This window comes from Nothobranchius furzeri, chromosome 10, assembly GCF_043380555.1.
Source record: "Nothobranchius furzeri strain GRZ-AD chromosome 10, NfurGRZ-RIMD1, whole genome shotgun sequence".
Classification (NCBI taxonomy): Eukaryota; Metazoa; Chordata; class Actinopteri; order Cyprinodontiformes; family Nothobranchiidae; genus Nothobranchius; species Nothobranchius furzeri.
In genome coordinates, this window is record NC_091750.1 from 48,348,164 (window position 1) to 48,374,452 (window position 26,289).

The 26,289-nt window shown below is 42.7% G+C and overlaps 1 protein-coding gene across 5 annotated transcripts in view; it reads left to right on the forward strand.

Moving 5' to 3' along the window:
- Nucleotides 1-26,289, forward strand: part of thoc2 (THO complex 2) — a 45,353-nt gene continuing 19,064 nt past the window's right edge. For all 5 annotated transcript variants that reach the window (XM_070555715.1, XM_070555714.1, XM_054730599.2 and 2 more), the window contains exons 1-17: nucleotides 1-133; nucleotides 1,835-1,890; nucleotides 17,048-17,139; nucleotides 17,315-17,366; nucleotides 17,460-17,530; nucleotides 19,663-19,784; nucleotides 19,874-20,007; nucleotides 20,246-20,406; nucleotides 20,507-20,599; nucleotides 20,783-20,938; nucleotides 21,065-21,237; nucleotides 21,329-21,524; nucleotides 22,892-22,930; nucleotides 23,012-23,142; nucleotides 23,307-23,408; nucleotides 23,646-23,730; nucleotides 26,137-26,230. In XM_070555715.1, coding sequence (XP_070411816.1) covers nucleotides 69-133; nucleotides 1,835-1,890; nucleotides 17,048-17,139; nucleotides 17,315-17,366; nucleotides 17,460-17,530; nucleotides 19,663-19,784; nucleotides 19,874-20,007; nucleotides 20,246-20,406; nucleotides 20,507-20,599; nucleotides 20,783-20,938; nucleotides 21,065-21,237; nucleotides 21,329-21,524; nucleotides 22,892-22,930; nucleotides 23,012-23,142; nucleotides 23,307-23,408; nucleotides 23,646-23,730; nucleotides 26,137-26,230 — 1,822 coding nt within the window. In that variant the 5' untranslated portion in view covers nucleotides 1-68. The remainder of the gene's footprint in view (nucleotides 134-1,834; nucleotides 1,891-17,047; nucleotides 17,140-17,314; nucleotides 17,367-17,459; nucleotides 17,531-19,662; nucleotides 19,785-19,873; nucleotides 20,008-20,245; nucleotides 20,407-20,506; nucleotides 20,600-20,782; nucleotides 20,939-21,064; nucleotides 21,238-21,328; nucleotides 21,525-22,891; nucleotides 22,931-23,011; nucleotides 23,143-23,306; nucleotides 23,409-23,645; nucleotides 23,731-26,136; nucleotides 26,231-26,289) is intronic.

Consider the following 26,289-nt stretch of genomic DNA (forward strand, 5'->3'; position numbering starts at 1 on the left):
CTTGTTTGGGTCCTTTTCACGATACGGGTGAATTTTTTTGGCACAACACCAGGCAGAGTATATTGAAGATGGCGTCTTTTACCCTCCCTGGTGAATGGATCAAAAACTGGGAAAAATTGGGAAAACACGAGTTGTAAGTAGATTTTATGTTGTGCTTAGTTTGTTTAGGGGTTGCAGCAACATAAAAACAATAAGCTTACTTTAAAATCATGGCTAGCACAAAGTAACGTTAGCGAACAGCTCAAGAGGCTTATCACTGTCGAGTAAACAAAAATAAAAAATGTTACTAGGCGTGTAATTAGTCAAACGCATATTACAAAATTCGTAACATTTAACATTAACTGGCTTGTTATTATCTATCTACATATTAATGGTCTGGCTAGATTTGTAAACACGGTGGCTATCGAAGCTAAGCTAGTAAAAAATCTATCTGTTATTTGGATCTTTTTCAGCTACAAACTTGATAAAACTTCGTATTAACGCTCAGGTACCATGCAATAGCAAACCCACGAGTGGTTTGAAAACAATAAAATAGTTTTATGTTTTATAACTTTGACCCAATCATGTGGAGGGAAACAACGGATCGTAACAGCTAGTTAGCCGTAATGTTAGCCGCAGATTTTTTTTGGGTGAAGCGACGTGTTAAATGTTCTGTATTTGGACTGGACGTGGGAATGAAAAGATGCAATGTTTGATGATCGGATTTTATCAAACTTTGTATTTCTGATCGATTAAACGTCTGCGTTAGCGTCGGAGACTGAGTAAAGACCAGGCCAACATCTGGGCCTCAATAATAAAGTTTGACCTGTGATATTACCTAAAAAAAAACCGTGAATAGTGTTTGAATGTGTTTTATTAAGCAGAAGCATTAAGCATATCCAGTCACACCGTAAGCTGATCCACACATTCCTGGCTGCTAGTTACTATAGGCCTTGCATCGAGACAGGCCTAGAAGCACTAGACCTACCAAACTACTATGATGGTTGTGTCTGTCAAAGTCAAAGTCAGTTTTATTGTCAATTCTACCACATGTGCAAGACTTACAGAGAAATTAAATTGAGTTATACAGAGAAATGAAATTGAGTAGCTTCTGGTTAATAATATATAGTTAAGGCGATTGAATAAAACAGATTGATATTAATTTGGTCAGATGTAATATCACATTGTTCTGGTGATCATCTGTAAGACAAGACCAACATTTTTGGACTCAAGCAAAACTGGTTTAAAGGAACCAAAGAATCAACAAGCTGGCATAGAAACTACATATCACTAAGTTACTTTGTTTTGTTTTGTTAAATGTATTATAATGGAGACTTTATTTTGTTCAGTCATTCTTCACCCAGTGTAATAGTGTTTGCTATGATTCATTTTGAAATAAAACATCACATTTATCTTTGTTAAAAGTGTTTGAAAGAAAAATACAATTACCCACTCACCAATTTATATGGAAAGCTGATATTTGACTTGTTATTACAACATTTAAAAATGCTTTCACATCAAGTTACAGTCAATCTAGAGCAACATCAAATAACTACATAAGAAACCTCTGTGTACACAGGTTTATACTGCTTAGCTGAATTACACATATGCCCAAAACCTAAGCACTTCTATTTTTCATTCACCTTTCTTGACTGAATATATATTATTAGAGGTTGGCGGTGTATTAAAGGCAGAAACTAAAGGATTTTTTGTTATATTAAACAGATCTCTGTGTGTTTGTGTAGTCTTCCTTTTTAGAAGTTTATTTATTAGGCTGCAAAACAGCTTTTTATTGCCATATATAAGGTAACAGACATAGTAACTATATTTTTGTCTCTTTTTTTTTACTTTGTAGTGTACAACTCTGCAAAAAGCTCACAGAGAAAAGTGAACATGGAAGTGAAATCAAAGGTAAGCAGAGCTTGATTTTTGTGTGAAAACGTAGAAACATTACGTAGAACCAACACACCACTTCATAGACAAGCTGTGGTAAAAGTTTCCCTCTTATAAACCAACATAACTAAAAATTAAAATTTATTTTGACACCCTTCTTCCCAGGGGTAGGCACTTTGTAACAGTTTTTACTTAGCTGCTTGGTGTTCATTCCAATGACTTAAAAAAAAAGAATTAACCATCTGTGATGTCACCTATATTTTTCTTAAGGGCTTGTTTGAAACAAAATGGGCAGTTCCCACACTGCCATCTTGGCCGTTTAACTTGTTTTGTCACCACCACCAAATGCAAAAAAAAAAAAAAAAACATGGGCAAAGAGCTGGAGCTGAGTGTGTAGCTGTGAGGGTGGGAGCAAATAATTGACACCCATCAATCTCTGAACCGATATAGCTATGAGCTAACTGAGCTAACATGAAGCTAGGAGTTAACCGTTGACTGTTAAAATTAGGGTTGTCACGGTATGAAAATTTAACCTCACGGTTATTGTGACCAAAATTATCACGGTTTTTGGTATTATCGCGGTATTTTTTAAACGGTGTTGCATATGTTCAGAAAGCATTGATAGTCCTGTTCTACACAAACTGAAATAGTTCTGAAAAGGTTTAACAGTGTTTATTAAACCTAAAATAACACAAAGCCTTAGCAAAAGTGCAACTTTTCACAAGTAAAGAACAAATAGCTTATTTTTCTGGAACATGTTACAGTAGTCAGTGCAGGTTTAAATTATACAAATCCAAACATTCGAAACATAAACAATATGTCAACAAATCAAATAAACACCACTTGTTTTCTCATATACTTGTTTTCTTCATTATCAAAATGAAAATCTAAAACTCCAGTCCACACTTGACTTGAGCACTGTACAAGTCAACCTTAAAAAAAATATGTATTTAAAATAAATAGCAACTTTAAACAAATTACTAAAATAACTACTACACTATGTAATCAAATCCAAATGTTCAAGTATAAATGGCATTGAATAAGTAAACAAATCAATGACAAGGAACTAATTGTATATTTCTCTTCATCATCAACAAATAAGATGCTTCATCCAGCAACAGGGTGTCCGTGACACGGTTTAAATGCTGGCAGAGGGCGCTGCGGCTGCAGTCTATAGTGACTCGTTGCATTCTCCCTCAACCAAAAGACCTCACGTCATGCATTTAAGCTAAAATGCTAATGTTAACTTACCTTGCACTGGCTGTAGAGACGTGGGTGATGGTCACGCAGATGTGCCATTAGATTCGAAGTGTTGCTGCCTTCTGCAGACACTTGTTTCCTGCACGTTCTGCAAACGGGATAGCAGTCTTCTATTAACTGTCCCTCAGCGTTTTTCAGAAATCCAAAATATGCCCATACTTCCAATTTAGTCTTCTTTGAGGGCTGATGGATGTCCTGGGCGCTGCCGTCTCCTCCTTCGGCCATTATTTCAGCTTCAAAGTTTTGGTGCCGTTGCAAACTAAAAAGTGCGTGTGCGCGCCGCGGGAACTTCAGCTGAAGCGACGGTGGCTGGTAAGGGTCATCGCGCCGAAACCGCGGCCACGGTAAACCCACCGAGATAATTTAGTTTATTAAAAACTGGACGGTTATTTTTATTGTCAACTTTTTTACCGGGGTTTACCGCTATACCGGTTACCGTGACAACCCTAGTTAAAATACAAGCACAGCCTCAGATTGCAGCGATTGGAGCTGGGTATTCGGGCCAGGCATGAGTCTACTCACCGCTCTGCATTGGTTGGAGATCAGCAGGGCTGCCATTGCTCTGGGGCTCTGGCCGTGAGTCTCTGTACCCAGCCCTACCAACATCATATTTTAGCCTATTTTGACCAAGCAGTTGTATGTAAAATGCACAGCATTTTACCCCATTCAACCAACAAAATAAAGTACAGGAATGTTATTTTACTTATCGACAGAAATGAATCAGAGACTTCTTAAAAGGTCTGTTAATGCACTCAATATCACCTGCCTTCTTTGTCCAATAATTCAGTGATTAACATCAGTAAATGAATACACACAGGACACAACTAAAGTTCAGAGTCAAAATGGCAGAACATCTTTTAACCTGAAGCAAAGGCCTTCCCTGAAGCTAGCTGCTAGCACTGACAGCTCATGCAAGCTCTGGCGGTTCACACTAGGTCTGGTGGCTCACACTACTTGTCAATCAAATCTAATTAGTATTAATAACATTTTACATTTTAATTACACCTAAATGGAAGCAACAATCTATAAGTTGTTACTCGTATTTGTAGGACCCATTTATTCATTTTCAGGTTTTAGGTATTTTATTGAGATTGCAGATTCATTTTATGTAATTTTATTGTGATGCACAACATTTTATAAGTTTTTGTTTGTTGGCATATTTTATTGTTAGCCTATTAAGTATTAGTGAGTGAGCACCTTTAGTGTCGGATGTATTATTTAGTTGTTGTGTGAAACCTTAAATGTATTTTTTTTTAATCGGGCTGTAAACATGTTTATTTCTTGTGTGAAGATGATGGCATTTTTAACATGGGATTCAATGAGAATTTGCTCCTTTCTGGTGCCAACCCCTAGTGGATGAAGAGGAAACTGCAATTTTTGTCATTTCTGTGTTGGCTTCACAAAATTCAGACAAAGACTGCCCCTTGGTTCATATATTCTGTAAATACATTTTCTGTTTTAATTCTTTGATGCCTAAAATTAACATTAAAAATAGTTAGAAAGTGGATGGGATTTTCATATGTAGTGTGCTGACTCTGGCTCCAAAGGCATAACACAGAGACACCTATAAATGAGATATTATTGGGCTTTACTTTTGAACCACAGATGTGTGTGGAGATGCCTTTTCTAGGTATTAAACAACCCACACACACACCTTTGTTAAGGCTCCTCTGGATTCACTCTGGTTATAGTTCAGTGGGTTGCAAAGCAATTCCAAAATGATTCTCAATACATCATTGTGCCCTCTTGCCTCCTCCGTTTGACTATTTGGTACTTTTGAAGCATCATCAGGACCCATTATTAATTTACGTCCCATAAGCCTTTCTGAGTTTTGAAAAATGCTGTTTGGTGCACTGACATCCCAGCTTTCATACAAAAATACATCTTATTTTAAGTTGTGGTCGTTTGGAAATAAGAAATGAAAGAAAGACTTAATTTTAAAGTTCTGTGCGAGAAGAGGTGAAATAATTTATGTTTAGTCTCGAAGGAGCCTTCATAACTTGATTTTATTTAGTTTACTGATCATTTCATATTTTACATTGATTATGTTGTGGAGTAAGGAAGTAAGTAAAAGTTTATTTATATAGCGCCTTTCACAGATATAAATCACAAAGCGCTGTACAACATGATAAAGATCAGGGCAAATACCTCTAACCAATAAAAACATCAGAAAAACAATAGCAGTGATAAAATAGAAAATAAAATCATGAGCATAAACAAAGTGAAGGTGTGAACCCGAACAAAGCCATCTTTTTGAACATTTAGGGAGGGAACGCCTGGATGAAAAGGTGAGTTTTTAGATGATTTTTAAATCAGGAGGAAGGTAAGGACAACACAAGGTAGTTCTGCTCACATTCTTTTATCACTCCAAGTCAATCCACATGACGAATTACTACACACAAGGCATACAGAACACGTCTCCTCCCACACATATCACCTCCTGTCTCTGGGTGTGAGTGCAGCCCTCTAATTGTCTGCCATGCACGTCCCCCCGAACACCCAGACCAGTCCCTTACAGACCCAGGATCTACTCGACTAGTTCAGGATCCTTGGTCTGATTAATTGGCCAGAGTGGGACCAGGGGACGGGTGGTCTGTGGAGAAATGGCAGATGAAGGCGGGCTGGCCTTCTTGCATCTGGCTCTTGCCTAGCTTCAAACCTCTTAAGTGTGGTTTAGAGTGCCCAGATGACCATGGTTCTGATGTTTTGAACTTCGCAAAAACCAAAGGTTTGTGATCAACGTACGCGGTAAACTGGCAACCATATAGTAAAAAACCAAAATGGTGTGTGGCGAGATAGAGGGCTAGCAGCTCCCTGTCATATGCACAATATTTATGTTCAGCGCTGCTTAATGAGCGGCTGAAAAAGGCAAGTGGTGCCAGAGACTCGTTGCTCCAGCGCTAGCGGGGTGGATGTGGAGGGGTGGACCAACATGGCAGCAGTTGCTAATGTGGCCTTGGCCTCTCTGAAAGCCGGCAGGCGGACCGGATTCCACTCCATGCTGTCATTGGCCATCTTCTGCTTGAGCTCGCTGTAAAGCGGCCGCAGAAGCTCTGCCACCTTGGGGAGGAAACGGTTGTAGAAGTTGTAGAACTCTTGCAACACTAACTCTCTGTGGTTGTGGAAAATACGTTACTGCTAGATCTTTTGCTGTTAATGGGATAGCGCCACTGGCAGAAATGCAGTGACCATGAAATCAATTTCCGCTAAGCCGAATTGGCACTTAGCTGGACTGACAATCAGGCCGTGTTCTGTCAAACAAAGGAAAACTTGGTGCAGGTGGTCCAAATGCTGCTCAACAGTGCAGCTGGCAACCAGTATGTCGTCTAAATAGACAAAAACAAAAGATAGGTCGCAAACAGTGTCCATCAACCGCTAAAATGTCTGTGCTGCGCTTTTGAGACCAAATGGCATGCGCAAGACTTCAAAAAGGCCAGTTGGTGTGAAAACAGTGGTTCTCTTTCATAGCATTTGTATCATGTCTCACTATGGGAATGCCTAGGTGTGACCTTATCAGAAGCTCTTATTCCACACTGCCAGCTAGGGTTGTCACGGTAACCGGTGTAGCGGTAAACCCCGGTAAAAAAGTTGACAATAATAATAACCGTCTTGTTTTTAAAAAAAACTATATTATCTCGGTGGGTTTACCGTGGCTGCAATGTTGGCACGGTGACCCTTACCAGCCACCGTATCATCTGCTGAAGTTGCCGGCGGCACATGCGCGCTTTGTTGTTTACAACCAAAACTTTCTTGAAGCTAAAGCTGAAATAATGGCCAAAGGAGGAGACGACAGCGAGCAGGACATTTTTTCTATCCCTCGAAGAAGACAAAGTGGGAAGTATGGGCATCTTTTGGATGTTTGAAGAATGCCGAGGGACAGTTGATAGAAGACGGCTATCCTGTTTGCAGCATGTGCAGAAAAAGTGTCTGTGAAAGGCAGCAACGCTTCAAATCTCATGACACATCTGCGTGACCATCACCCACAACTCTACAGACAACGCAAGGCAAGCTAATGTTAGCGTTTTAGCTAAAATGCGTGATCTGAGGATTTGGGTTGAGGGAGAATGCAACGAGTCGCTATATAAAGCAGCCGCAGCGCCGCTACCTGCATATAAACCGTGTCGCAGACACCCCCATATTGAAATGATGCTATGCATTACAGGGCTCTCAGGGGCAGATAAGAGTTGGTCTCTCTCTGAGAATAATTATGAATTTATGACATTTTCCCAAATCTGCAAAGCTCACTGGAATGACACAAACCGAGGACAATATTTTCCTGATATAGGGTTTATTACTCAAGTAAGGGTAAAAAAGTATCTGATTAGAAGGCTACTTGAGTACTGAGTATCATCTGATCTAATATTTTTAAATGATGACATCAAACAGACATAAAATAAGAAGTTATGGGCAAATATTGGTATTTTAAAGACTAAAGGGGGAAAATGTAAACAAATAAACAACATAATTACAAAATAACACATTTTAGGCAAAATATAGACACAAACTGAGGACAATATTTCCTGATCTACTGGGTTTATTTAATTGTGTGAAAATGTAGCACGTTTAAAAAAAATACCCCCATAATACCGAAAACCGTGGTAATTTTGGTCACAATAACCGTGAGGTTAAATTTTCACACCGTGACAACCCTACTGCCAGCCCTGATTGGCTGGAACAAATCTGTCAGCGTATAGGAGGTGGGAACCCCACCTATATATTAGGCCGGCTCCTCACTGATGGTATTCTAAAACCTCTTCTCGCTACGAGCAGAAGTTCCCAAAATCCTCTCGCGTGCTGACTGTCGGACTAGAGCTAGCTAAACTGCCCAAAGGAGGAGTGCGAACTCTACCGCCGGGCGCTGGTCCTGGTCTTACGGTTTTACACAAGAGACAGTCTCACACTAACCTGCCTTCAAGCGGTGTGAGTTGCAGACTGTGAGGAGTAGCAATACGCTTAACAGTTAGCATTTTACCGAGTAGCATTACTCGAAGGGTAGCGATACCACTTACACAGGGCAGAGCCGCAACGCTTACCCCACCTAACCACCCTAGACTAGCATTAGCTGTCTAAACGGTATCGATAGCTGCAAAGCTAAACACCAGGAGGGCCATGGACACCATGAGCGGTGCCGCTAAGGCTGCTGAAAACCCGCAGACACGAACCTGCCCTTGTGGTAATAAAATTTCGAGCTGGGATACTCACCAAAGGTGTGTGATGTGTCTCGGTCTCAAACATGCCCAAACGGCCCTGAGTCTCCGGAAGAATGCGCTCACTGTAGCCGGTTCTCCCTCAAGGTGCTCCATCGCTGTCTGGCTCGTCAGGTGACTCTGTCCAGCGGTGACCCATTACTGGCTTCTACAGCTACGGACCAGCGTGTGGAGGACCAAGCTGCCATGCTTGCCCCCAAACCTCAATGTGGACCGAGCTGGGGTGAAACTCTGGATCTCGTGGACCCGCTCCCACTCGAACTCCTGGACCTTGCAGACAGCCCAATGGACTTCCGCGGAGCAGAGGATGGCGACGATTCCGGCACAGCGTCAGAGCTCCTCATGACTGATGAAGAGGAGGAGGACAGCCCCATTCTGACCTCCTCATGCCGGGTCGCAAAACCTCAGCTCCTGAGCAGTGGCCGCATCAGCGACGGAGAATCGGCGTCATCTGCCCTGGATCTGGATCTGCAGGATGTGTGCAAACATGCTGCGGAGAAGCTCAACATCCAGTGGCTGGAGGTCCAAGCAGAATCGGCGCGCTCCCGCTATGATGGGAAGAAACTACCAAAGGCGAAGCGCACTGGGAAATAACTCCTCCCGTTCTTCCCGGAGTTACTGGAGGAATTTGGCATCTCCTGGCGGGAAAAACCCTACAGAGACAGGCATCCGGTGGCAGGGAGTTCTGCGCTTGACTGTGAGGGAATGGAGAATCACGGTCTCCGATAGATGCCCCCGGTGGAACCAGAAGTGGCAGCTCACCTGCACCCGAAGACCTCCATGGCCGCAGGAAGCCCCGCCCTTCCGTCCAGAGCAGACCGTTTCCAATCTGCTTTGACGGAAATGTCCTACAAAGCTGCCGCACTTGTCAGTTTGGGCGTTGAATGCCTCATCCCTTCTGATGGCGTATTAGGCTGAATTTGAGGAGGAGATGACTGCATCGCCAGAGGCCACGCTGTGGGAGGAGGTGTGCATTATTACCGACCACTGCCTTCACCTTCACAAAGTTACGGTCCAAGCGCTGGGCAGAACGATGGGTCTAATGGTCCTGCAGGAGAGAGCTAGGTGGCTAAATCTCACCACCCTCTCTACCAAAGAGAAGGAAGATCTTCTGGACACTCCCATCGCCCCACAAGAGCAGTTTGGTGCTGCCGTTTCCATGATGCAAAAGAGATGTGAGGAAAAGAAACAGGATGACGAGGCTCTAAATTATGCCGCCCCAGACGGGCATCGGTACACCCCGTAGCCCCTCCTCCTCCTCAAACTTTTGCCCAAGCTGCAGCTCGCCTTCCCCCAACCTTCAAGATTCCAAAGTTGGTGAAACAGCAGTCAGTTCCTGCGGCATCTCAGAGACCCGCCCCTGCTAAAGTTCTGTGGAACAAGAGGCCTGACGCCACTCGTCCGGATCAGCCTCCGCCCACCTCCACTCAGGTGGGGAGGAGAAGGAAGCGTCTAGCCTGACACGCTACCAAGACGCAGTGAGCGAACTGTTTCCAGTTCCGTGCTTGGATGTTCTGCGCATGAAAGAAGAGATGTTCCAATTTGCTCCATGCACCCCAAAGAGACAGTGTGTTATTCCCGTAGGCAACCAAGATGGCCCGGTGACATGTCTCACAAGTAGGGTTGTCACGATACTAAAATTTCAAACTCGATTCGATACTTGAAAAAAAAACTCGATACTCGATTTCGATGCTATTTAAAAACACCCATTTATCGAACAAGTTTATTCAAAAAATAACATTACTCAATTTATATTGCAAAAATCAAATGTTAAGAATTAAGTGTATTAAGTGCTTAAACCTTTCAAGTATCAGCATTTTTTAAAACGTGCATACAAAAACTGGTGAAAGTTAACACTTTAAATCATGAATTGTCTCACTATATATACACTATTTGCAGAGTGATGTTTTGCTGCTTAAACTCTGTTTAAGGTGCACTTTTGTCATAAGATGTAATGCCATATGTTTTGTTCTGTACTTTTGAACAACTCTGTTGGTCAATAAAGGGAGAAAACGAATTTCTCCACAGTAGGACAAAGGTACATCTACCGGTAATCTAAATAAAAACAGATTGGCGCACGGCAGTGACGTCATTAAAAGCGCCGGTTAGATTAGCCGCAGCTAGTCTGTTTACGCCTAGAAATCCCAGACCCGCTCCAAATGAAAAGGGGAATCACGTTAATGATTCCTAACAAAACCTTTCGACATGAAGATGTTTTGGTGCAGATAATGTCTTATTTCGAGGCTGCACCATGGGTGCCCGTCCGCACCTGTTATATGGATATACGCTGACGGCGATTCGCCGATGGATCTAAATACTCCGGGGAATCCAAGTAGCACCAAAGTTGTCAGCGTGAGTAAACAAATGTACTGCATGCTAGAAATTAAGTCCGGGTTGCAATAAACGGGAGTTTTCTTTAAGCACATAAGCGTGAATATACAACTACGTGCCGGACTTGGTATGCTAATGAAGTTGGGCTGTGAAGCGCCTCCCAAATTCGCTGTTTATGTTTTTGTTTATTTATGTGGCAGACAAAACTTGGATTGGAGACAACTCGCGTGGGAAATTGCAATGTAGCCATGCGGCGTCTTCTTCTGTTTGTCTGGGAGGCGGAGGCTGCTTTACGGCATCTGGCTGTCGTGCGTGTCGGTGTACTTGAAGAAGGCTGTGTATAATAGTCCATAATATCGATACCACAGGGATGGAATATCTAATTTAGATACCACTTTTAGTATCGATTTATATCTGGGTATCGATTTTTTGACAACACTACTCACAAGCACTGTTCTATGTTCTCAAACATTAAAAATGTCAACGCTGTTGCATCCAGGCAGTTTGCCGAGGGCACTGCTAAAAAGTTGAAAAACAAAAGATCAATGAATCAAGGGGCGGAGACTACTCATTTCCTAAACGAAATGAGTACCCCCCCCCGTTTTCAAACACGTCCGCCTCAGGTCTCAGTCCCCGCGCATGCACAGTGCAATTCTACTCGCGTTTCAACCCAGATCCACTAGAGGAATGAGACGTGAGATGAATGATGTGTGGAATGTTATCAGAACCTCGTATCCGGGGAAGCATTTAGTTCTGAGTAGGAGTGAATGTTTAGCTCTAAACTTTAGGGATCTTTGAGGGGAGACCGGTGAACGGGTCCTGGCCCTCCCACATGCTCAGGTTCCACATAAATTATTTGGAACTGTCGGCAGTCTTCATGACGTTGAGACATTTCCTCCATCTCCTCGTAAACCATCATGTTCTGGTACGAACAGACAACACAACTGTTGTGGCGTACATAAATCGGCAGGGGGGTCTGAGATCCCAAAGCCTGCACATGCTAGCTCACAAGCTTGTTCTGTGGAGCAGCAGACACCTTGTCTCTGAGAGCCGCTCATGTATCGGGGATACGGAACCTTGGGGCAGATCTTCTCTCCAGAGGGAACCTCCTGTACGCGGAGTGGAGACTTCATCCAGAGGTGGTCAGGATGATCTGGATGCGCTTGGGGCAGGCCTCGATAGACCTGTTTGCCTCTTGGGAGAGCACTCAGTGCCCCATGTTTTCTCCCTACACGACCGGGACACACCTCTGGGAGTGGATGCATTCGCCCACAGATGGCCACAGATCCTGCTCTATGCGTTTCCCCCTGTGGCTCTCATCTCACCCACGCTCACCAGAGTGAGAACGAAGGACCTGGTAATGATTCGAATTGTGCCCCATTGGCCATCGAAACACTGGCTGGCGGTGATAACACAACTCCTTTGTGGAGAACCATGGCCCCTGCCCCTACACAGAGATCTGCTATCTCAGGCACAAGGGGAGGTTTTCCACCCACACCCGGAGAGATTGTCCCTCTGGGCTTGGCCCGTGAGCGGTCCTACCTACAGGCTGTAGGACTCCCACAGAGGGTCATTGAGACCATTCAGGGCGCAAGGGCTCCCTCAACTAGGTCTCTGTATGACTGCAAGTGGTCCATTTTTGAAAAATGGTGTGGGGAGAAACAGGAAATCCCTTTTCAGTGCTCAGTGGCAGTCATACTGACCTTCTTGCAGGACCTGATGGATAATTAAAAGCTTTCTCCACCATCAAGGTGTATTTGGCTGCAATATCAGCCTGCCATATTGGTTTTGAAGGGAAGTTGGTTGGACAGCATCCCCTTGTGAGTCAATTTATGAGAGGCGTGCTAAGGCAAGTTCCCATCTCTAGGAATCTGGCTCCACCCTGGGCCCTCCCGCTAGTTCTGGAGGCCTTAATGTCTTCTCCTTTTGAACCACTGGAGCAGGTGGATTTGAAGGTGGCTACATTAAAAACGGCGCTGGTGCTGGCACTTGTGTCGGCTAAACGCGTGGGTGAAATACATGCTCTGTCTGTTCACCCGTCATGTACCAAATTTTCCCAAGGGGACTCGAAAGTGACCTTACTCCCTAATCCAACCTTTATGCCAAAGGTGCTGGGGGCTTTTCCCCCTATTTCTTTGGTTTCCTTCTGCCCTCCTCCCTTCTCCTCAGTGGAGCAGCAGAATCTCCATGCACTTTGTCCGGTGCGTGCATTATGTATATACATGGACAGGACAGAGACTATGCGAAAGAGCAACCAGCTTTTTGTGTCCTGGGCAAAAATCGGTTGGGGAAGCCCATATCAAAGCAGGGACTTTCTCACTAGATTGTAGGAGCCATTTCCTAAGCCTACAACTCCAAAGGGGCTCTACCTCCTGAGGGCCTTCGTGCCCATTCTACTAGAGGACTTTCTTCCTCATGGGCCCTATTTAAGAGAGTGTCCATTCAGGAAATATGTGCTGCGGCGAGTTGGACCTCCCCTCACACATTCACTCGTTTCTACAAGCTAGATATCACAACACCATCACTAGCTCACTCAGTGCTGGTCATGGTTCCCACTATCTGAGCTGTGCACACGATATGATATTTGAGAGTACAGTGTGTGGATCGTGTTCTGCCTTGCAATCCGGGAGTCAGTATTTTCCCATAGTGAGACACGAAACGAATGCTATGAAAGAGAACTTTAGGTTACTGTCGTAACCCCGGTTCCTTGAGTAGCATGAGTGAGTGTCTCACCATACCGCCCTCCTTGCTATTTCGTAGCGAGGAAGAGGTGGCCATTTTAGAATACTGTCAGTGAGGAGCCGGCTTAATATATAGGTGGGTTTCCCGCCTCCTATATTTGTTCCAGCCAATCGGGGCTGGCAGTGTGGAATAAGAGCTTCTGATGAGTAGGGCTGTCGCGGTTGAGGAATTCCCCCTGCGGTGATTCAGGGTGGCTTAATATTGCGGTATGCGATATTATTGCAGTCCTTTTTTTTATTGCAGTACTATCTAAACATAATGTTTACACATTTAAAAAAGGTTAAAAATTGCCGTGCCTTCTTTTATAACGCTTTACTGAATGCAGATCAAAGGGTAGTAACAACACAGATCGCAGTAACGTTCGTTTCTCCGACAGTCGGAGTCCGACTGAACTTAAAAACAACAAAATTCAGGAGAAGGTTAAACTTTTAAATGCAAATTTGGCTGCAGCATCTAACAAATAAGAAACAAGTCCCCATTTTGTTTAGTTGTTTAGAAACAAGCATAAAAAATTACATGTACCGGGCGCGCGCGCGCCGGGGGGCGGGCGCACTATCATTTCACTTTCACTTTCACACACACGAATGACGGTGATTTATAGCTCGGTCACGTCCTTGTTACATACAAGGAAAACCAGCATGTTAGCCATATACGGTTTGAGAGAGGATCTGAGAGGGGTGGCAACATTTGCAGCAACACTGAAAACCCTCTCGGAGGTGCGCTCGTTGCACTTACCCCAAATTCCACTACCTCCGCTCCCCTCCGCTCCGGTCCGGCCCCGCTCGCTTCCGAACTCAACTTGCGTGCGACTCTGGCGAGCAAAGGGAATCTCTCCCGGTTGTTACTCCACCATGTCAGGGGGGTTCTTTAGGGTGGATGCATTCCACCTGCAGGTAGCGAGTGAGCTCCAGCTCGGCTCAAACTCTCTTCGGGACGGTTGCAGAAGCAGTGCTTGTCCGGGACTTCAGCAGGTCTCCGAGCGTTTATTATTTATTTATTTTTTGCCGCTGGTGGCAGCTCTGTCTCGGCCAAGGACTCTGGCTGCGCAGCAGCTGACGTACTGAAAACCAAAGCGCTCCCACAGGAGCGAAGTAACGTTTCGTTTTGATACCAGTGCAGCCATCCTTCTCAACATGCATCATTGAGTTGAACCAAGTTCAGTAATCGCGGTGGCCCATGATGCAGCGCGGTGGGCTTCTTCATATCGCGATATTTCATTTTTGCGGTTACCGCGACAGCCCTACTGATGAGGTCACACCTAGGCGTTCCCATAGTGAGACACTCACTCATGCTACTCAGAGAACCGGGGTTACGACAGTAACCAAAAGTTTTAGGAACATCGTCAGTGCTCACGGGAACTTGGTGATAACCCCGCACTAAATCTACCTTTGGAAAACGTGGATATTCTGGCTAGGTGAACAAAAAAATCTTGTTAGGAATGGGATACTGATCATTTGTTGTTAAGGTATTAAAACAGCAGATGTCCCCGCAGTGGTGACACTGTCCTTCGGCTTTGGGTGCTATGTTAACAAACTCCGCATGAGCAACAGCTAGCTTAGCTGGGTCCAAGCAGCGAGCACATGCGAAAACTGGGGGGGCCGATGTGAGAACAAAATGTTTAACACCGTGCTTAGCGACAGAGCTAAAGAAGTTGGGCTCAGTGAGAGTGGGGAATTCTGACAACACTTGCTAAAAAATATCGCCAGCAGAAAAAAAATGTGCATGCATTACTGGCCCCACCCGTGACTCACAAGGCATGGAAACAAAAGAAATGGCATCGACCACACGTTTGTTAGCAAAATCAACCAGAAGATTATGAGCATGAGGAAATCGGCACGTAAAATGGGAACTAAACTCGCTGCAACAATTAAGTCCCACTGAAAGTCACATTTATCAAGGTACACAGTCACCAACCTTTCACCAAATGTCTTGATGGGGGTTCTGTTAGTTGCAGCTAACAGAGGCCTGCAGCCCTCTGCCAACCCATCGGCCCCGGTCAGGGGGACGAGGCTCCGTTGCGAACCGTAATCCACCAAGAACTGTTTCCCTGATCTTGAGTTTTCTATAAAAAGCAGCTTATTCCTGTCATCATCAGCTGCTATCTCGTGTTGGCGGGTTAATTTCCCTGCTGTTTAATACAGCAAGGAGGGAGGCAACGCCAGGCTTTGCCATCAAAACGCCAGTGATGGAAACAAAGACCAGTTTTCTGGTGTCCACGGCTGGTTATCCCGGCCACCATTGAAACGTCGGCTGGTTCCAATGAAGCAGCCTTCTAGTTGAGTTCCTTCTGGGGGAAAATGGTACCGCTGCCTGGGTTGTGAAGGTCCTGGTAGCCAAGAGGATCCAGTCTGCCTCCTCAGTCAACAATTCTGCCTTGGAGAGGGAGAAACGTCTTTGCAGCAGCTTCGTTAATCGGGGATAATCGGATTAACCATTTAAAACAACAAATTGAACTTTTTAAATGAATTTTGAGAAAGAGATTTTTTAAAAACATAGTAATGGTTTTGTTTTAAATTCAACAAGTTCCTCTACTTCAGTATTCTTTGTTTCACAGACAACAATAGGGAGCCTAAGTCACTTCCGCACCATGGGTCCCCTATTTATTTCTACCTATATTAATATTAACATGTTTCTTATTAATGTACTTTCCAAACAAGTGATGTTTTAAGGCAAAACAACTAAAGAAATGACATAAATACAGAAAGAAAGAAACTCATTAATGATTAAAAATAACTTAAAGGACAACTCTATCGTGTTTTCTTCTTTTTTCTTAATGCATTTCTAAAGTATCAGATCGGGACTCGGTAACAGCAGATTTGTAAAAGCGAATGACTCTGAATCAGATCGGGAGCAAAAAACATGATCGGAACATCCCTAAAAAACACTGCTAATAATGACAAACGTAGCAGGATTGTAGAAGAAGAAAATAAAAAACCGTGCAGAAGCAGTAGATGTGAAAACCGATCGTAAAGTGCATCACATAATTGATATGATCCAAAGGGTTTGCCTTGACCTGAATGACTGAGAACCTTCACCATCATAGTTGATATGAATATTCCAGCGATTGTAATAAAACGGCTTTATTAAAAGGTGAAAAACTTTATATCTGAAATCCGTACGAATGTACAATTTTTATGAAGCATAGAGCGAGATTAAACGAAAATGGGGTTCACTTGATGGCCTGTTTCGACCGCGTTGTTTTGGTGATTTAGGTGTTTCGGCCGAAAATACACTGTTGGGTCATTTTTGGACAAAAACTTGCAGTGGCCGATTTTTCATTATATCCCTACTACTAAACCCTTACGATGAAATTCCTGAGTTCTTGAAAAGTACTACCGAGACTAACTGTTGCTGTAACACAACGGTTCTGTAGCGTTGCACTTTTCTGTCGTGATGCTTCATGCTCTAACTTTGCTTGCTCAGTTTTAATAATGATTAAATGAAGCTAAAGTGTTTTAATCTCAGTACTAAGGAAAAGGTAGAAACCACTAGTAGATGAAGTTTTTTTAAAGCACCATAAAAACTGAGGTAAATACTTCTATTCAAATTTAGACCTTGTGAAAATACCCTTGTGTCTTTTCAGCTTATTTATTTATTTATTTATTTTTACTAATCTTGTATTTTTACCTCTGCAGACATACAGAGTGTCCTTTATGAACTCTGCTGGCAAGTTGTTCAGGGAAACCTCAAGTTGGATCTTGTTGTCAGCGTCCTTCGGGACATGATGGTACAGATGTTATTTTTAAACTCAAGTGAAATGTATTTATTACATGAGAACTGCATCTTTTATTGGATGTGAGTGTGTGGTCATAACACGCTTTTGCAAGTTGTGTTGCTCATGGATCTTATTTGAAACTGATAACTATAAAGAACACATCTTAAACTTGTCTTTTTGCTTTCAGGAGCTCAGAGATGACATGCAATCAGTTTTAGCAGATGTGTTCTGTATACTTGGTAAAGTCTTGTTTACTTTATTCTCAAATAATTGATTTGAAACTTAATGTTATCACTTTCATGTTACATAGAGTTTGTTTGTTTTTTATACAGATTTAGAAACGAGTTCGCTGGAAGAAAAAAACAAACGTGATCATTATACACAGCTGGTGGGAGCATGTTTGGTAAGAACGTTTCAAACATCTTTGGTATGTTCTTGCTGGGTCTGGTTTAAAACATGCATTTTGGATTCTTTTTAAAACACAGAAAAAGTATTTTTGCCTTGCTGACAGTTTCGTTTATCGACTGCAAACTTCCTCCTCCTTCATTGTGCATGGGACTGTGTCATCAGTGAGAGGAGAGCGGGCAGCTGAGGGCGACAACGTCCTCTGCTGCCCGCGGATAAACGGAGAAGGAAGTGACGCCACCATCAGCGTCAGCTCTGAGGAAGTTTGCTGTCGGTAAACGAAACTGTGAGCCAGGTCAAAAAAAACTTTTCTGTGTTTAAAGCATGCATTTTTGGTTCTTTTTAAAACAATCGGCTGTTTTCCTCCACTGACGAACAACGACGCTGACAAATTAGCTGCGCCTGTTTTCTGATGGGCTGACCTTAGTGTTCATTTAAAGAAGCTTGTCTTTCTAACACGTGTATGAACTCTGGTCCAAAGTCCTCATTTCTTGTTTTGCTGTTTCAGTTTTTCACACATTTAATTTCCTCTTCTGAATGACATCATGACTGCAACACTTTTCCCCTGTGGTTTGGTTTGTTTTCATACAGAGAAAACTGCAGATGAACTAAAATACCTAAATATTAATCAGGCTATGTTAAGGTTGGGTGATTGGACGAACTATTCGACCATCGACAATAGGCTGAGCCTTTCAACGGTCGTATTTACAAGAACGATTTGTTAATTTAGCCATATGTTTGTTAATAATGACTCATGCAGGTGGGCAGATATTTTAAATTACATACACAGAACATCGCAGGGGTGACATAATCAAGAAAACATTCCCATCTGAGCATTATCTCACACTTTCTCGTGCATCTCACTGTTGACAGTGTGTGCAAGTGAACAGCGCGCTGAAGAGAAGCTCGGGGCATGTCTGTGACAGACCTGTGCACAAGAGCGTAATGTCCAGTGCTTTCAGAACTGTATCGTTGAAACTCTTCTTTCAGAGTCTTCTTGACTTCTGGTTGTTTCATTTAGTGAAATGTTCCCTGATTTAAAAACTGTGGCTAAGCTTGTTATTCAGTCTCCAGTGTTGCAGCGGAGCACAGATTCAGACTCCACAACATTAAGACAGTCATGAGTCTCTCTGAGACAAAAGTCCAGCACCTCATGACTATAACGTCTTCAGTTAGTAGTCTATGTTTGGGGTGAAAAAAAACTATGTAAATAAAATACCACAACGATGGGCACTGCAAGGAAACAAAGACGAGGCTTCCTTTTAACACTATAACTGTGTTTAATGCGGGCTGTTTATGTGGCACTCGACCAAACAGCAAATACAAAATAAGAAAAATCAAAAATTCTCCATCGAACTAGGGCTGAGCGATATGGCCTAAAATCAATGTCACAATATGTTGAGGAGTTTTCCTCGATAACGATAAATGGACGATAACTACATGTATGCTCAAAAATACATGTAATGTACGTGACGGGGCTGCCGCGTATATAAAGTTGAGTAAGAGTTGGTACAGCATCTTAAAGGGACGTGAACGTTGCTGACACATCTTTTTTTTTTTCATTATCAAATGTATTTACATGGGGAAAATTTAATTGGTTAGAGTCAGAAATTTTGATAACGATACATTTTTGATTTATCGCCCAGCAGCCCTACATCGATTAAATGCACTGTGCTTCCGTAAAAAATAAATCCATGTTTGGACTTAATCTGTGTTTGCAAATCAGTCCGTGCACGATTACACTGCTCAAAAAGTCATGTGCAAATATATCGTCCATCATCATTAATTGGGACTGACGATTGGAGGTTGGAAAAAAGCATATTGCCCAACCCGTGGCCACATATTTAGTTATTTGTTCACATGAGTGCTGTATTTATTTTTGGCTAGCAAGTAGCTACTGACGTCTGTGCACATCAGCTCATCTCACATTGTGAAGCATAGCTGGCAACAGGAAGTCCTTGGGCTCTGACCCGCTGTGTACACCTGATAGTTGTCTGGTTGAGGTTGGACAACGTGCACTCACTCTAAAAATATTTGAGTGGCTTCATTTTGTACTGTCTGTTGATGTCGTAGATGAAGTATTAAAATGATGTAAGTGATGAACTCACAGTTTTAACTTTATCTTGTCAGTGTTTTGTACCAGAGGCCATCCTGAAAGAGAGGCTGGACCCAGAAACCCTCGAGTCCCTTGGGCTGATAAAGCAAGCTCACCAGTTTAACCAGAAGATTGTAAAAATCAAAACTAAACTATTGTAAGGAAAGCTTACTTCAAAAACGAAAAGTACATTGCTTCTGACTGTTGTGCGTCGTAATGCATAAGTAACTGTTTTTGTCTTTGTAGTTATAAGCAGCAGAAGTTTAACTTGCTGAGGGAGGAGAATGAGGGCTACGCCAAATTAATCACAGAGCTTGGACAAGACCTGTCGGGCAACATCACCAGCAACCTCGTCCTGGAGAGCATCAAGTCTCTTATAGGTACCCGGGAGCAATTCTAATGCCCATTGCCTTCAACTGTCCTTATTGCTGGTGTAATTTTGTTAAATCAATTATTTTTTATCATAATTTGCTCTGTTTGTGTTAAAGACACTTACTTATCACTTGTTAGACAAAAACGTGATCATTCATCTTTCTACTCCGCTTTGTTTGAGTGGCTCTGGTGGATCTGCAGCATTTTATTTTCAGACTGCGCCTTCTTGGTGTCTTTGTTTCTTAGGCTGCTTCAACTTGGATCCTAATCGTGTTTTGGATATAATCCTGGAGGTGTATGAGAGTCGCTCCGACCAAGATGAGTTCTTCCTGTCCCTAATTAAGTCCTACATGTGTGAGCCAATCACCCTTTGCCATATACTGGGCTTCAAGTTCAAGTTCTACCAGGTGACAACAGCAGGAACCCAAGTGTCATGTTTGCAAACAGACTTTTTGAAGTAAATTAAAGGTAGAGATATATGAGTAATGTATTTGTGTATTTGTTCAGGAGCCCAATGAGGAAACACCCAAGTCCCTTTACCACATCGCTGCTGCCCTGCTTCACCATAACCTAATAGAGCTGGAGGATCTCTACGTGCATGTAAGGAGCAGGAATGCACAGATCAGCAGACATTTTTTAGCAAAGCGGTTTCCAGTCCATGCCTGTGTGACATGCTGCTAGTAGTGTTTTATGGCCTGTTGGTGTGACAACATGAAGGTTTCACCTGCAGTGATCTCTGTCAGATTATTACTTGCTACTTTTCTTTCCTCTTCGCTGTTCCAGCTGATGCCACTAGATGCCACCATCATAGAGGAGCACAAGCGAGAGATTTCAGAGGCCAAGCAGATTGCTCGCAAGCTCGTTATGGTTGTGTTGCCCTCCGAGAAAAGTGAAGACAAAGAGAAGGAGAAAGAAAAAGAAGAAGAGAAAAATGAGAAGGTATGACGGTGCTGAAGCTCATACTGGTTACATATAAATATGGATGGTGGGGGGGGTTGTTTAGACATGTCCCCTTCCTGAAGTGACAAAAGTAAAACCACGTTTGTCTCACATCTGTGTTTACAGCCACCGGATAACCAGAAGCTCGGCCTTTTGGAAGCGTTACTCAGGATTGGAGACTGGCACCACGCCCAGATTATTATGAACCAGATGCCTTCCTTTTATGCTTCTTCTCACAAGGCCATCGCGCTGGCTCTCTGCCAGCTCGTCCACCTGACTGTGGAGCCTCTTTACAGGAGGTACCGATTTCTTTAACGTCTCGCATACTGCCTGCTAATTGTTGCCGGCTGGGCAGAAAACATGGACTAGTGCTGTGCTGTTTCGTTACAGAGCCGGCGTTCCAAAGGGGGCGAGGAGCTGCAAAATGCAGCTACTGATGAACAAACGAGCTCCTCAGCCTGCAGAAAGCTTTGAGGACCTACGGAGGGACACATTCAGCATGCTGTGCTATCTGGGCCCTCACCTCTCTCATGACCCCATTCTGTTTGCCAAGATTGTCCGTTTGGGCAAAGCTTTCATGAAAGAGGTAAAAAAAAAAAATAATAATAATAATGTATATTAGGGTTGTCACGGTATGAAAATTTAACCTCACGGTTATTGTGACCAAAATTATCACGGTTTTCGGTATTATCGCGGTATTTTTTAAACGGTGTTGCATATGTTCAGAAAGCATTGATAGTCCTGTTCTACACAAACTGAAATAGTTTTGAAAAGGTTTAACAGTGTTTATTAAACCTAAAATAACACAAAGCCTTAGCAAAAGTGCAACTTTTCACAAGTAAAGGAACAAATAGCTTATTTTTCTGGAACATGTTACAGTAGTCAGTGCAGGTTTAAATTATACAAATCCAAACATTCAAAACATAAACAATATGTAAACAAATCAAAGAAACACCACTTGTTTTCTCATATACTTGTTTTCTTCATTATCAAAATGAAAATCTAAAACCCCAGTCCACACTTGACTTGAGCACTGTACAAGTCAACCTTAAAAAAATATGTATTTAAAATAAATAGCAACTTTAAACAAATTACTAAAATAACTACTACACTATGTAATCAAATCCAAATGTTCAAGTATAAATGGCATTGAATAAGTAAACAAATCAATGACAAGGAACTAATTGTATATTTCTCTTCATCATCAACAAATAAGATGCTTCATCCAGCAACAGGGCGTCCGTGACACGGTTTAAATGCTGGCAGAGGGCGCTGCGGCTGCAGTATATAGTGACTCGTTGCATTCTCCCTCAGCCAAAAGTCCTCGCGTCATGCATTTAAGCTAAAATGCTAATGTTAACTTACCTTGCACTGGCTGTAGAGACGTGGGTGATGGTCACGCAGATGTGCCATTAGATTCGAAGTGTTGCTGCGTTTTGCAGACACTTGTTTCCTGCACGTTCTGCAAACGGGATAGCCGTCTTCTATTAACTGTCCCTCAGCGTTTTTCAGAAATCCAAAATATGCCCATACTTCCGATTTAGTCTTCTTTGAGGGCTGATGGATGTCCTGGGCGCTGCTGTCTCCTCCTTCGGCCATTATTTCAGCTTCAAAGTTTTGGTGCCGTTGCAAACTAAAAAGTGCGTGTGCGCGCCGCGGGAAATTCAGCTGAAGCGACGGTGGCTGGTAAGGGTCACCGCGCCGAAACCGCGGCCACGGTAAACCCACCGAGATAATTTAGTTTTTTTAAAAACTGGACGGTTATTTTTATTGTCAACTTTTTTACCGGGGTTTACCGCTATACCGGTTACCGTGACAACCCTAGTATATATATATATATATATAGTAAAATATGTTGTAAAACACCTTGGGGTTCTAAGACTCTAGAAGGCGCAATATCAAATACAGATCAATTACCATTTTATTCATTTTTTTGTTGACTTTGCTTGACAGTACCAATCTGATGTCAGACCTGAGCTGAAAGACAAGATGGTAAATCTTCAACCCAATTTCCTCCCAGATAAACTGCCACCCTGACTGGTAAAATAAACTATTCACTTTGGTTCATTTCAGGAGTTACTGTTAAGTTGCTTCCTGAGCATCGCAGACCAGGTTCTGCTGCCGTCCATCTCTGTGATGGAGTGTAACGCCTGCATGTCTGAGGAACTGTGGGGGCTCTTTAAGCTCTTCCCTTATCAGCACAGGTAAACACACACACGCACGCACGCACGCACACACACACACACACACACACACACACACACACACACACACACACACACACACACACACACACACACACACACACAAAGCTGCCAGATTTTAAAAAACCCTCCTGAAACTTCCATGTTTTTGTATTTGTTCTCAGGTACCGTTTATATGGGCAGTGGAAGAATGAGACCTATTCTGGACATCCATTGTTGGTTAAAGTTAAAGCTCAGACTGTGGACAGAGCCAAATATATTATGAAGTAAGTAACTTGTGCAGGATTTGGTCGACTATTAGCACCATTTTCCTCTTTGGTTGAAAGTCAGTCCTGGAGCATCTCAGGGTAAAGTTTTTATGACTTAAACTGTAGATTAGAGCGCTACAATGATTAAAAGGGTTTTGTTTTCTTAAACTGACAGCTTTGAGATTGTTTCCTAGATTAATGGTTTTATTTTTAATCTGCCACTTCTTGTTTTGTTTTGTGTTTGTCTCTTTTTAGGCGTTTGACCAAAGAGAATGTGAAACAGTCAGGAAGGCAGATTGGCAAGCTGAGCCACAGCAATCCCACCATCCTCTTCGATTATGTAAGTGTGTCCTTCTTCCTTTTACTTGATGCTGCTGCAATATTTCTAGTTTTCTTTGGAAGAATGGTGATTTTTAGCATGCAATACCATTTGTTTCAGGCTTAGGAGCTCTGGTGCTTCTGAAAAAAAAAACTTGAATCACACCAGAAAAATAAAAGCAACTTCTTAGAATAACACGACAATTAAATGTTAAGTTTTCGTCATATTTACAGCATCACAGATGGATAATCCATTTATATTTAATTAACCACTAAAATACCAAAATGTTTTAGTTTTAATGAAAAGTGCAAGATAATTTGTCAAACAACATGTTTTGCCCTGTTGCTGCACACCAGATTTACAAAAATGCTCCTTTCCTGTTAATAGTTTTTCAATTAGAATAGCAATAATTGGCCAAAGACAGTTTTGGGATGGAGAAAATGTTCAAAGTGTTGCAATTAGGGGTAGAGGAATATATTGGTCCATATTTACCATTTTCTACATAGACCCCTTGACACGTGATGTCATGTGCTCAAGACCAGCTTCTGGCTGGGGGCGGCATCCCCATTAACCATCGTTGTTATTTTCTGTGAGTTGTCAATAAACAGAGCTAAATAGTGGTGAAATAAAATCTGTCAGCATGGTTAACACATGCAGTGCTGTAGGCTGCACAAGTAGACCAAAGGACAGTAACGTAAAATTTTACAGGTTTCCGTTAAATTAACAGATTAAAATAGCAAAATACCTGACCCACATGTCCAGACAAGAACAAGTTATAGCCACTTTTACGTCAACGCAACCCGGTTAAACTAGTTTTTTACATAATTACACAAACATGTTCCAAAATTAGAGTGGGCAGCCTTTACCCCCACATTCCACTACCTCCGCTCCGCTCCGACACGAACGCCGGAGCAAAATCGGTCCCGTTCTAGTCAATCAGAGCAATTCCACTACTGCGGCCGTGTTCCGGCCGTGCTCCGGCAGTGCAGCGCCGTGCGCCACCCTCTGTTCCGGCGTCCGGCAAAAATAGAATCGATCCTATTTTTGCCGGACGCCGGAGCACCTCCGCAGTAAATGGACAGAAATCACAAACGCCCAACAGGAAAAGGAGCGAGCACAACTTCCGTTTTTCACAATACATCGATAAACAAAGGCGTTTTTTGTTTCATATGCACAGGTTTAACAACTTTTATCAACTATCAACGGCGGCTGAAGTTTAAATGCACAAAAGTAAGCCATAAATACAGTTTCCACTATCAAAGTGTAGTCACACTTTGTTGATCCAAACACTGCTGATCCGTCAACACAAATGATGGGCAGATTAAACAGTTCATGCCGATGCTTCTCCCACACAACGGGTGTTTGGATCTAACTTCCGCATTTATTGCTCGGACTGTATCGCAAGATCTCAAAAATCCCTCACATGCTTGTTTGCCCACCTCAGGTCTCCGCACCGGAGCGGAGCCGTTGTAGAGCGGGTAGCAGTAAAAATTGAGTTCGGAAGCGAGCGGCTGCGGAAGGCGGGGGCGGAGCGGAGCGGAGGTAGTGGAATTTGGGGGTTAATGCCATTGGTTTTGCATTTACTGAGCTTGTCATGTATGTCAAAAGTTATTTATTTATGTATTTATTAACAGTTTGTCCCTCCTGAGATCTGCCCAGCCTCTAATGATGTTCAATTTGAGTTTCTTTTTACGGAGCTCGTCAGAATAAACAGAGCATCCATTAGTCTCCAAAGACACGTGTCACGTAATCCTTCAACGTGAACCTACACAACGCAGAAAACATCCATTTACACCTTCGTTGGTTCAGCTGTGTAAAGTTCAGGCGTGTTAACAAAATTATTGCTAACATCCCCGTGCTGGCAGCCAGTTCTGAGGAACGTCCCTACAGCTCGTTAGCCATTTCAAACGGACCTGGAAGCTTTGTGCTAAACTCTGTTAGCTTTGAGATGTAACTTTTTTATCATCTTGGATGATCTAAAATAGCAATAACTGAATTCACTAGGTTTTATTTTGTTAACTTAAATCACAGAGATACAGCTCTGGATAGTGGCTGCAGAGGGTCCTTTTGTGTGGAAACTTTGTGCATCAACCGATGGTTTGAAAGATATTTTAGCATGGAAATAAGGTGGAAAACATCGGCTGACCATGACCTCTACATATCGGTATCGGCAACAGAAAAAAACATAATCGGTCAGTAGTTGCAATGCTGATTCTGAGATTTAATCATTAATGGCCTTTAAATGCAACTGTTTACATTCACTCTTAAAACTAATTTTAGGTTATGTAATAGAGAGAGGTTAGACTGCATGCTGGAGTTCAATAATGGTAACAAACTCGAGTTACCTGCCTTTGTCATGGCCACCTGACCAATGTCATAACATTATTAAAGGTGATTTTCCGTCCATATTTTTGTTACTTCCACCAGATGCTGTCTCAGATCCAGTGGTACGACAACCTCATCGTTCCCGTGGTCGACTCTTTAAAATTCCTCACATCCCTCAACTATGATGTCCTGGCCTGTATCCTTACATGTTGCTCTGAAGTGTGTGTGTGTGTGTGTGTGTGTGTGTGTGTGTGT